The sequence below is a fragment of the Gopherus flavomarginatus genome, chromosome 2 (genome assembly GCF_025201925.1).
Source record: "Gopherus flavomarginatus isolate rGopFla2 chromosome 2, rGopFla2.mat.asm, whole genome shotgun sequence".
Lineage (NCBI taxonomy): Eukaryota > Metazoa > Chordata > Testudines > Testudinidae > Gopherus > Gopherus flavomarginatus.
The window spans coordinates 231,815,050-231,827,525 of NC_066618.1; the positions used below are offsets into that span (position 1 = coordinate 231,815,050).

At 49.2% G+C, this 12,476-nt stretch overlaps 1 protein-coding gene across 1 annotated transcript; it reads left to right on the forward strand.

The window, feature by feature from the left end:
• Positions 1-1,003: 1,003 nt before the first annotated feature.
• LOC127044717 (paraneoplastic antigen Ma1 homolog) lies at positions 1,004-1,873 on the forward strand. Its single transcript, XM_050939782.1, has one exon. It carries the CDS (start codon positions 1,004-1,006, stop codon positions 1,871-1,873), a length of 870 nt encoding a protein of 289 aa, XP_050795739.1.
• The last annotated feature ends 10,603 nt before the right edge of the window (positions 1,874-12,476 follow it).

Consider the following 12,476-nt stretch of genomic DNA (forward strand, 5'->3'; position numbering starts at 1 on the left):
CAAAAAGTCAATGATCTCCTTTGCACTTGTAACCCCTTTGGGGTTTAGACAGCATGGCCCCTATAAATCTGTTTCCCAGGGGGAGGGGGAAAGTAAGAAAAAGGAGGGAAACTCCAGGGGACAGCGCTGGAGCTCCAGGGAGAGAGAGAGGCAGCCGGCAAGCCCTGGAAAAGTGAAGCAGGGAGAACCTGCCTGAGGCCTGAGAAGGACAGCCCGATCGGGGACAGCCCAGGACAGGAGCCCGGAGCAGACTGTGCCAGGGGGAATTGCCCGAGAAGGACAGACCGGAGCTGGACCCAGTATCACGGCTGCCCAGAGCTGCATGGGGCTGTGAGTACTGGGGTTTGTGACTCTGCATTGGGAACAAGGAGGGAGGTTGTAGCTAGTTAAGTGGGGAGGTGGTCGCTCTGTGTGGCTTTGCAGACAGCAGCAGAAGGCGGCACCGGAGGGGTTTGCTGGGGAGAATTCACTGGCACCGAAGATGACCAGGAGCACCCAAGACTTACCACTGGACTGAAACTTTGCTCAGGCCTCCTGAACTCTATGTGCAGACACATTGCTCAGTGTCTGCCTTTCCAGACTGTGCTACCACTGGGCCCATGGGGTTTTGGTTTGAATGCAGCCCTGTTTTACTGCTCCCCCTATATTTCCCCTTGTTGTTTTTCTCCTCTCATCCCTCTGTAATTAAATCTCTCCCTTTGTTATATCCATTGTACTTTTCCTGTGGGTGTGTGGGTTCACTCTGGAGGGTTTGGAACAGGTGCCCCTGGGGTAGAAGGGATTTCTCTTGCTGCATTCCTGCACGCATCTTCTCTTGGCCAGAGCTGCCTGCAGAGCAGACTCCATCTTGGCCACGAGGGTGCTAAAGTTACACTTGGTGGCCCGTACGGGGAATTTGCAGTACACACACACACATACCCACACCCCTACGTTGTGCACCCTGAGCTCTTCTTAACAGAGCAAAGAAACTCCTAAGTGACTTTCATCTCAGTTTAAAAAAAAAATGGAGAGAGGATTATTAGAAGACCTGAGCCGAGGGGCACGAATCCCAGTAACCAAAGCTGTGCTGGTGACAGGGTTCCCAGATGAAATGGAACCAAATGAAATTGAGGAGAGCCTAGATGCAGCTGAAATACTGGGGAGGGTAAAGGTCCACACCCATATTTACAACCGCAAAGTGAAGGGCATGGTAACACTATGTACTCACTCCAAGGAAGCAGATCTTGATAAAGTACCCAAAGAGGTGAAAGTAGAAGGTATCCTCTGGACAATTCTCGGTGCAGATCAGTCCCCTCCTAGTGTGCCTGTGTCACTTGAGTTGGATTCTTTAGCGCAGAAATTGCAAACTCTGATGGTGGATGAGAAGCGGACAAAAGAAGAATTAATTTTAGCATTAGGAGGGGCTCCAACACCTGCAGCACCCAGCCTGGTGAGATGGGCCAAAGAGCTGAGAAACGCTCTCAAAGATGCATTGAAGCTAGTATATGAAAGTGCTCCGTACAAATGGTTACGTTCATTCTCGGGGGTGTCACCTGTACCCTCAGGGGAGGATGATTATGAGACCTGGAGGGATTTTACAGTGCCACTTGTCCAAGAGTGGGAATACTCTGATGCTGAGAAGCAGAAACATGTGCTTGAGAGTCTGAGGGGACCTGCCATGCGAATTATCCGAGCCCTGAAAGACTCACAACCAACTGCCACAGTGCAAGACTATTTAACCGCTCTTGAGAGTGTCTACGGTACTACTGATAGCGATGAAGACCTGTATTATCGTTTCTGCTATCAGGAGCCTCATGAACGAATGTCGGATTTCATCAGGAGACTAGAGGATTTGCTACAGCAGGTAGTGCGGAAGGAGGGCATCCCCACCTAGCGCATTGATTCCGCTAGGTTGGACCAAATCCTTCAGGACATCCGACAAGATGAGTTGATGTTGTGGTGACTGCAGCTGAGGGAGTGGGCCCAAAACCCACCCCCATTCCACAAGCTCATTCATTCGAGAGATATGTGAAGAGGAGGAGCGATTGTTGCAAGTGGATGCAGTGGTGCAGCTGAAGATCGTAGGGAGTCACACCACTATAGTGCTTGGAGAGATGGAAGATGTCCCATCAGTGGCAGCAGCACTGAGAGATTTGACCCGAGAAGTGGCCATGATAAAGGCTCAGGGACATACTGTGCCATCCTCAAGAGGGGAGAGTAGCAGGAGAGGTGATAACCAGCGAGAAGGTTTCTGTTATAACTGTGGAAGAGATGGTCACTATGCCTTGGACTGTCAAAACAAGGCAGATCATGCAAGGGTATCTCAGAGATTGCAGCAGACCGTTAGGAGGCTTCAGGGAAACACCAACAGGGCTTGGGAAAGGAGCAACACAAGACCCTGAAATTCCAAGGCTCCCCAGAAAAAAACACAAACAGGGGTTACCCAGATGGGCTGATAGGCCCCCAGGCTATAGTACCTGTTAGTATAGAAGGACGGTTGTGTGAGGCATTGCTGGACAGCGGATCACAGGTCACCATACTTTATGAATCTTACTACCGAGAACACCTGCAGCATTTACCCTTGCATCCCCTGTCTGGTCTGACAGTCTGGGGAATTGGCTGTGACTCCTGCCCCTATCGGGGATATATCCTGTTAAATGTTCAGTTCCCAAAGAACGTTGTGGGGATAAACCAGGAAATAGAAACTTTGGCACTGGTCTGCCCAGATCCAAAAGGAAGAAAGTATGCACTTTAATCCTAGGGACATTTTCAAACCTGTTCCAGAGATTGACGTGGAAATGCCGTGAGATGGCAGGGAACAACTATCTGTAGGAGCTGCCAATGCACGCTTTATGTAAAGCCGCATACTAGTGAGCAAGGGGGCCCCCATCCCAAGAGAAGACCAAGGCTAGACCTTTTGGAAGCGATAGTTTCCAGTTTGGGGATTCCCCCATTCCTGCTGAGTGGAAGGACCGCCTGTGTGAGAAGTTAGTCAAGAGGAAGCCTGTTTTCTCTAGGCACGAATGGGATGTTGGGTGTGCACATGATGTGGAGCACCATATCCAAATTCAGGATGGTCGGCCTTTTTGAGAGAGGTCAAGACGATTAGCTCCCACTGGTATTGAAGATGTGAGGCAGCACCTACAGGAACTTGTTCAAGCAGGTATCATTGAGGAATCCAGGAGCCCCTATGCATCTCCGATCATTGTAGTATGAAAGAAAAGTGGAAAGGTGCGCATGTGCGTCTACTGTCGCTCTCTGAACCGGCGGATGATCCCTGACCAATACACAGTGACCTGGGTGGATGATGCTTTGGATAGCCTGAATGGTAGCTGCTGGTTCTCTGTCCTTGATCTCCGCAGTGGATACTATCAAGTGCCCATGGCACCCGAGGACCGGAAGACAGCATTCATCTGCCCTTTAGGTTTTTATCAATTGAATTGCATGCCTTAAGGAGTATCTGGAGTTCCAGCCATATTTCAGTGACCTATGGAATGGGTGGTAGGGGACATGCATCTGTTGGAGTGTCTGGTATACCTGGATGACATTACAGTGTTCGGGCATACTTTAGAAGAACACGAGACTCAGCTGTGCAAAGTCCTAGATCGTTTGGAACAGGCTGGCCTCAAGTTATCCTTAGACAAGTGCATCTTCTGCCAGACATCTGTGCGGTATGTGGGACACGTAGTGTCTGCAGATGGTATAGCTACAGACCCAGAGAAGGTGAAAGTGGTAACTACCTGGCCGAGGCCCACAACTCTCAAGGAATTAAGATCGTTTCTGGGATTCTGTGGCTATTACCGCAAGTTTATCAAGAATTTTTCGCACATTGTACATGCACTCACAGAGCTCACCAAGGGATTACCCCCCCACACAAATAAGAAGGGGAACTCACCTAGGCATCAGTACTTCAATGTGGGTGCACCTTTTGGAAAACAGTGGACTGCTGAGTGTGAAGAAGCTTTCCATAAAATCATTCAACAGCTCACACAAGCACCTGTTTTGGTGTACGCTGATCCCACCCAGCCATTTGAACTTCATGTTGATGCAAGCTACACTGGTTTGGGCGCTGTCCTTTATCAAGAGTGCGAGGGCAAACTCTGACCGGTAGCGTTTGCAAGTCAAGGTCTCACACCGCCTGAGAGAAACTACCTTGCACATCAAGTGGAGTTCCTGGCATTGAAATGGGCCATCAGAGAGAGGTTCCATGACTACCTCTATGGGGCCAAGTTCACTGTAAAAAACTATAATAACCCTTTGACATACATCAAGACAACAGCAAAATTATCTGTAGCAGGGCACCGATGGTTAGTGGCACTCTCTGCCTATGATTTCACTCTGCGGTATCGACCCGGTCGAACAAACATGGATGCAGATGCCTTGTCTTGGCAGCCTCACTCTAAGGATTCATTACCCAATGATCAAATGAATGTGGGGATCCCTGAACTGAAAGCTTTATGGCAATGGGTATCCATTGTGGAGGAAAAATCCACAGCCAATGGAGAACGAGCAATTGACTGTCTGGGTGCACCTCCAGAAGCCATACCCATAGCCTACTCAAGTTTTCCTAGAGTACAGGACCCACAGCTGCCCAAACTAAAGGATCGAGAGGTAGAGCATGGCTAGCGAGCTGATCCATGGATGAAGGACATCCTTTATGCATTGGAAAGGGGAAAAGATCCCAGGGCTATTTGACCGAGTCACCCAGAAAAGGCTCTTTTGCTGAAAGAATGGGATCGCTTATTGGTTCGGGATGGACAACTTTACTGAGGGCAGAAGCATCCTCAGAGGCCTCACCATAAGCAATGCGTGCTACCGTAGAAGTACTGGCGAGGCGTGTTACTGCCACGATCGAATGGGGCATCTGAGAGTCGAGCAATTGGAGGCCCTAGTTAAGGCAAGATTCTATTGGCCCCAAATGGGGCCTGACATGGCCCACCATATTCGCACCTGCACCAGATGTATGCAACGAAAGACTCTTCCTAAGCAGGCGGCTCCTCTTGTCAGCATCACGAGTTCTGCACCCATGGAGCTTGTCTTTATGGACTTTCTGTCATTGTACCCTGACCGCCGGGGTACTTCAAATATCTTGGTGGTCACTGACCACTTTACTTGTTATGCCCAGGCTTATCCCACCAAAGATCAAAAAGCTTCCACGGTTGCCGAGATCCTGTGGGAAAAGTTCTTTGTCCACTGTGGGTTGCCCGCCAGACTACACTCAGATCAGGGATGGGATTTTGAAAGTCAATTAATAAAAGAACTTTGTAAGATCATGGGGATCAAAAAATCATGCACCACCCCTTATCATCCCCAAGGGGATCCACTACCAGAAAAATTCAACCGCACACTACTGAACATGCTGGGAACTCTGGAGCCTCAGCAGAAAAAATACTGGAGCCAGCACATGGAGCATTTGGTACGTGTATAACTGCACTCGACACGATGCAACTGGGTTCACACCATACATGTTAATGTTCGGTCGAGAGACCCGGTTGCTGATCGATCTCTGTTTTGGAGTGTCTTCAGATGGGGCACTCCCAGAAACATACTTGGGGTATGTGACTCGCTTAAGAGATCAACCGAAAGAGGCATATCGGATAGCGATGCAAGCAGCTGGTCACTAGAATCAAAAGAATAAAACCCGATATGGTCAGCGAGTGAGGCAACAGGAAATTCGGCTTGGTGACAGAGTTTTGGCCTGAAATCTCGGACTACAGGGAAAACACAAAATTGCAGATCGTTGGGAGTCACACCCGTAAATTATAGAGAAGAAAGTTGGGGATCTACCAGTGTATCGCATACGTCCTGAGGGCAGTTGCAGCCCCACCAAAACTGTCCACCGGAATCATCTGTTACTTATAGGACAAGTATTGTTTCCCCGTGAGGATGTTTCCACAGTTTCTGAGACTCCCGGCCCTGCAAGTCGGACACGGTCCCAACGACGGAAATATACCTGTCCTCTGCAAACACTCAGCTCCTCGGAGAGTGAGGATGAAATAGAGTTTGGTGAACATCCAGTTGGGAATGCCCCGACCCTAATGGATCCTTTTGTTGTCACACAAAGAGATGGTGAAGGGGAAAAACCCACACTGAGCACTCCCGAGGCTTCACTGTCCCAAGCTGTGAAGACTCCCCAAGAACATGATGAGGAAGGTTCAGGGCAGGCAGAGAACCCTGTACCCCAAACAGCCACTTTAAACCCAGATGCACTCGAATTGTGCCTCCCATCATCTTGCCTCCATGTCCAGTGGTATCACCTCAGCCAATATCTGACAGCCAGCCTAGATGTTCCTCTAGGGAAGGGAAGCCCAGGTGTGTGCTGATGTGTGATTGTTTAGGGGAACCCAGTGACCTACAGATCCCTGGGGTGCCACAGGGGGCGAGTTGCCTCATGGGAAACCTGTTCCACCCCTCGGGGTCCTGTGGGATGGATGATGGGAATGCTTCTGCTGAATGAGGGCCCTGGATCTCCTGCTGGGGATCCATGGCTTAAAGTTGCCTACCTTGATGGGGACATCAAGGATTATTTCTTTTTTTGGGGGGGGAGAGTGTAACCCCTTTGGGATTTAGAGAGCATAGCCCCTTTAAATCTTTTTCCCGGGGGAGGGGGAGAGTAAGAAAAAGGAGGGAAACTCCAGGGGACAGCGCTGGAGCTCCAGGGAGAGAGAGAGGCAGCCGGCAGGCCCTGGAAAAGTGAAGCAGGGAGAACCTGCCTGAGGCCTGAGAAGGACAGCCCAATCGGGGACAGCTCAGGACAGGAGCCCAGAGCAGCACTGTGCTGGGGGGAATTGTCCAAGAAGGACAGGCTGGAGCTGGACCCAGTATCGTCGTTGCTCAGCGCTGCATGGGGCTGTGAGTACTGGGGTTTGTGACTCTGCATTGGGAACAAGGAGGGAGGTTGTAGCTAGTTAAGTGGGAAGGTGGTCGCTAGTGTGGCTTTGCAGACAGCGGCAGAAGAGGGCACCGGAGGGGTTTGCTGGGGAGAGTTCACTGGCACTGAAGATGACCAGTAGCGCCCAAGACTCACCACTAGAGTGGAACTTGCTCAGGCCTCCTGAACTCTATGTGCAGACACATTGCTCAGTGTCTGCCCTTCCAGACTGTGCTACCACTGGGCCCGTGGGGCCTTGGCTTGGATGCAGCCCTGTGCTACTGCTCCCCCTATATTTCCCCTTGTTGTTTTTCTCCTCTCATCCCTCTGTAATTAAATCTCTCCCTTTGTTATATCCATTGTACTTTTCCTGTGGGTGTGTGGGTTCACTCTGGGGGGTTTGGAACAGGTGCCCCTGGAGTAGAAGGGATTTCTCCTGCTGCATTCCTGCGCGCAATTTCTCTTGGCCAGAGCTGCCTGCAGAGCAGACTCCATCTTGGCCACAAGGGCGCTAAAGTTACACACTGTATCCACCCTTCCTACCTAAGTGATTAGCTGGGACATCAGGAACCAGCGAGGAGTCAGAGATCATCATCATCATCATCATCATTTTCATCTCCCTCAGACTTCACCCACACTGAAGACACTGACTTGCTATTGTAACTCTCATCATTCACAGAGGGGAAGGATTCAATGGGAGCAGCTGGCTTAGGTATTTCCCCAAGAGTGGTGGACAGTGCAGCGCCAGGCTGGACCCAACATCATCACTGCAGTATACAGGCTCAGGGGCTTGAGAGTTTATCATACCACAAGGGAGGCAGTAGCCCACTGGGAGTTTCAGACATGGAGCTATCACCAAGCGCAATGCTGTTCTCCTTTTCAGGGCACACAGCTCCATCCTCAGCTACTGCCAGCAGCTGAGGGGCCTCCAAAGTATTAGCCCTTTTAGAAATAGACCTGTATAAATCTGTCTTATTGATCTGTTCTTCTCTCCATCTCTAGAACCTCTGCTCATTCTGCAAGGAGGTGCACCTCAGCCTGCAGGACTTGCTTGTTGCCCTGACATTCCGCAGAATCCAGGGACTTTTCTGCAGAATTGAAGCCCAGCTTGTCAGAGTTCAGGGTAGAGCTGAGCTAATAACTGACTTTTTTGGTTCACTCATCAAACTGAAAAAAAAATTATTCTGAAAATGTTCATAATTTGTCATCTAATTGGAACAAATCAGTTCAGGACCAGCTCAGAAAGAGACAGAGTCCTTTTATAACCTTTAGTTCACTCCCCTGAAATATGGGAGACCCGTGTTTGAATCCCCGCTTGGGAGTAAGGATTTGAATTCAGCTCTACCCCGTCCCAAGTGAGCAGCCTGACTGCTACACTATAGGCTATTCTGAGGCAAGGGCTCTCAGTCTCTCCTGTTGAAACTATTTCACTTTGTATAACTATGTAAGTATTCTTTGGGACAAAGAACAAATGAGTGAGAATGACTCCATAATCTGCTGATTAAGGCACTTACCTGGGAAAATAGGTGAAATGGATTCAAATCTTCTCTCTGCTTGACTCAGGAGGGATTCAGTGATAGAGGCCTTGCTGGTGCCAGGAACATGTCAAGGACTGCTGCCTGCCAGAGCCTCCTTGTGGAAAGGAAGACCTGACACAGGACTAAAATTCTCTCGTATTGCTACTACTCCTGGGGGAATTCTGTGCCACTTTGCATGCGCAAGATTTATGTCCCCCACAGATTTATTTGCTTCCCTGCAGAAAAATTACTTTCTGACAGGGAAGCAAAGGGAAGCCACAAGAGCAGTCATGTGACCCTTCCAAGCAGTATGTTGTGGGTGCCCAGGGCAGCTGGCAGAGAGCTAAATCACTATGGGGCTGGGGAAGGGGCTGGGAATACTCAACTGGTGGCTCCTACTGTGCACTGGGCTCAGCTGCTAGTCCCAGCTGGGCTGGGGAGGACAGGACTTCCTCTTTCCCCACAGCATCCGGGGCCAAGTCAGACCCACCCCCAAATTTCTCTCCTAACTGTAGGAAGCTCTGTAAACTCCCTCACCCCCCACTCTTCCTGCAGTCATTGCTGCTCAGCTGCAGGGGTATGGATCACCCCATCCGCCCAACCCCCATGCATACAGACCTCCTCATACCCAGACCCTCCTGCCAAGTTTCACTCCCCCTCCACCTGTCTAATGAGCCCCACTCCCCCTGCGCCAGGACCACCCCGATAGCTATTCCCACCCAGATACCCACCCTACTGGGCCCCAACCAGCTTCACATGGATCCCCACCCCAATGAGCGCCACTACCCCAGAATCTGGACCCCCCCATTGTTCCTGCCACATCCAGACCCCCCCCGAGCATCAACTACCTTCACCTTCCCCCCCAGACCCATTATCATTGTACCCAGAACACCTCAACAAGCCCCTGTGCATCCAAATCACCTCCACATCCAGATCCCTCACTGAGCCACCTGCACCCAGATTGCCCCACACAGAACCCTCTTAACCCACACCTGGATCCCCCCACACTAAGCCCCTTTACACTTGGATCCTGCCTTACAGAGCCTACCTACCCCATCTGGTGCACCTGGCATGGAGGGGGAGGGCTTTGGGGTGTTTCTGGGGCAGGCCCGTCTTTTCACTGTGACAGAATTGGGTGCAGCCTAACTGCCGAATCCATGTCCCAGAGGAGGGAGGAGCTGCGCAATGATATCCCATCTCTGTGCAGCCAATGACCTATGCTCCCCAGTGCCATGCTGGAGCCTCCACATTTATTTGATAAATAAAATTTGCAGAATTTTAAAATTTTGTGTGCAGAATTTTAATATTTTTGGTGCATAATTTTTAATTTTTTTAGCACAGAATGTCCTTAGAAGTAGTTGCTACCAGTGACTTGCCTTCAGGTCTCTGCTCTAGCAGGGAGATTCAGACCGGTGTTTCCCCAAATCCCAGGAGAGTGCGCTAACCACTGGGCTACAGGTTATAAAAGGGGAAAAGCACCCTCAAACTCTCTTTCCCCACCAGAAACTATCAAGTCAAATTCATGAATAGTCTTGGGTCAACCACAATTACATTTTTTGGGCAAATAAATTATTTGTCCAAAATGTTGATGATCTCGATTCATGGGACTAGTATATTGGGTGCATATTTTCCTTGCTGTACACAGCTGCTCAGCTACAGCCCTGTACAGCACACCAGTGTGCAAACTAATCATTATTAAATTCCTGTCATTAAAGTTAATTAAAAGCTTGGAGGAGATGCTTTTGCAACACACATGCCCCACTTTGATCTCCAAGATGGATTATTGTCTAAATAATTTTGCTTGTCAGAGAATGTCTCTATTCTCCTCATTTCAAGCACTATGACTGAGCCATGCTCAGGAATCACAATTGTTACATGTTGTAACCTGATATGTTTCATACCTCATAGTAACTCTTGTAACTACATAATTCATTAGATGAATGGAAGGAAATAATAGCGCTATTACCTGGTTTTCTGACATTTCATTGCACCCCCTGAATGAGCCAGTACTTATTCTTGCAGCGTTACACTCATGCGCAATCACAAGTACAGTTTCTTTCACCTAGCTATTGGGGAGCCAGTAACACCAGCACATCAACAAGCAGCCAATGCACGTATAGCCTCTTCAGTCACTCACAGGAAACCTTCACCATCATTAGACATGCTGAGGCATATTAAATACATGCCTTAATAAATCTGAAGAGCTAGATACAGAAGGGGATCAGTGGCCAATTGCTGAGGCTGTCTCATCCTAACAACTCATCCCAAAGCGCCTGAGCAATGGGTATATGGTGTATTGAGGACTGTGTTGGAATTGCAAGCTATCACTTCAAGAATGTGTATGTGTGTAGGTAGTGGGGATGTTTCTTGTCCTACTTGCAGGCTAAGGGGCTCTGTAGGGAAGCATGTGAGCAGCAGTCATGTTAGAATCATAGAATATTATGATTGGAAGAGACTTCACGAGGTCATCTAGTCCAACCCCCTGCTCAAAGCAGGACTAACACCAACTAAGTCATCCCAGCCAGGGCTTTGTCAAGCCGGGCCTTAGAAACCTCTAAGGATGGAGATTCCACCACCTCCCTAGGTAACCCATTCCAGTGCTTCACCACCCTCCTAGTGAAATAGTGTTTCCTAATATCCAACCTAGGCCTCCCCCACTGCAACTTGAGACCATTGCTTCTTGTTCTGTCATCTGCTACGACTGAGAACAGCCGAGCTCCATCCTCTTTGGAACTCACCTTCAGGTAGTTGAAGGCTGCTATCAAATCCTCCCTCACTCTTCTCTTCTGCAGACTAAATAACCCTAGTTCCCTCAGCCTCTCCTCATAAGTCATGTGCTCCAGCCCCCTAATAATTTTTTCTGCCCTCCGCTGGACTCTCTCCAATTTGTCCACATCCCTTCTGTAGTGGGGGGACCAAAACTGGACACAATACTCCAGGTGTGGCCTCACCAGTGCCAAATAGAGAGGAATAATCACTTCCCTTGATCTGCTGGCAATGCTCCTATTAATACAGGCCAATATGCTGTTGGCCTTCTTGGCAACAAGGGCACACTGCTGACTCATATCCGTCTTCTCATCTGCTGTAATCTCCAGGTCCTTTTCTACAGAACTGCTGCTTAGCCAGTTGGTCCCCAGCCTGTAATGGTGCATGGGATTCTTTCTTCCTAACTGCAAGACTCTGCACTTGTCCTTGTTGAACCTCATCAGATTTCTTTTGGCCCAATTCTCCAAGTTGTCTAGGTCACTCTGAACCCTATCCCTACCCTCCAGTGTATCTACCTCTCCCCCCAGCTTACTGTCATCTGTGAAATTGCTGAGGGTGCAATCCATCCCATCATCCAGATCATTAATAAAGATGTTGAAGAAAACTGGCCCTAGAACTGACCCCTGGGGCACTCTGCTTGATACCGGCTGTCAACTAGATATTGAGCTGTTGATCACTACCCGTTGAGCCTGACAATCTAGCCAGCTTTATATCCACCTTATAGTCCATTCATCCAATCCATACTTCTTTAACTTGCTAGCAAGAATACTGTGGGAGACCATATCAAAAGCCTTGCTAAAGTCAAGATATATCACATCCACTGCATTCCCTGTATCTACAGAGCCAGTTATCTCATCACAGAAGGCAATCGGGTTGGTCAGGCATGACTTGCCCCTGGTGAATCCATATTGACTGTTCCTGATCACCTTCCTCTCCTTCAAGTGCTTCAAAATGGATTCCTTGAGTACCTGCTCCATGATTTTGCCGGGGACTGAAGTGAGGCTGACCAGTCCGTAGTTTCCTGGGTTCTCTCTTTCTCTTTTTAAAATATGGGCACTATATTTGCATTTTTCCAATCGTCCGGGACCTCCCCCAAGCATCACAAATTTTCAAAGATAATGGCCAATGGCTCTGCAATCATATCAGCAAACTCCCTCAGCACCCTTAGATACATTAGAGCTGGACCCATGGACTTGTGCATGTCCAGCTTTTCTAAATAGTCCTTAACCTGTTCTTTCACCACTGAGGGCTGCTCACCTCCTCCCCATACTGTATTGCCCAGTGCAGCAGTCTGGGAGCTGACCTTGTCTTTGAAGACTGAGGCGAAAAAAGCATGGAGTACT

Coding starts and splice junctions, on each gene's coding strand:
- LOC127044717 (XM_050939782.1), top strand. CDS start 1,004: ATGGAGAGAGGATTATTAGAAGACCTGAGCCGAGGGGCACGAATCCCA.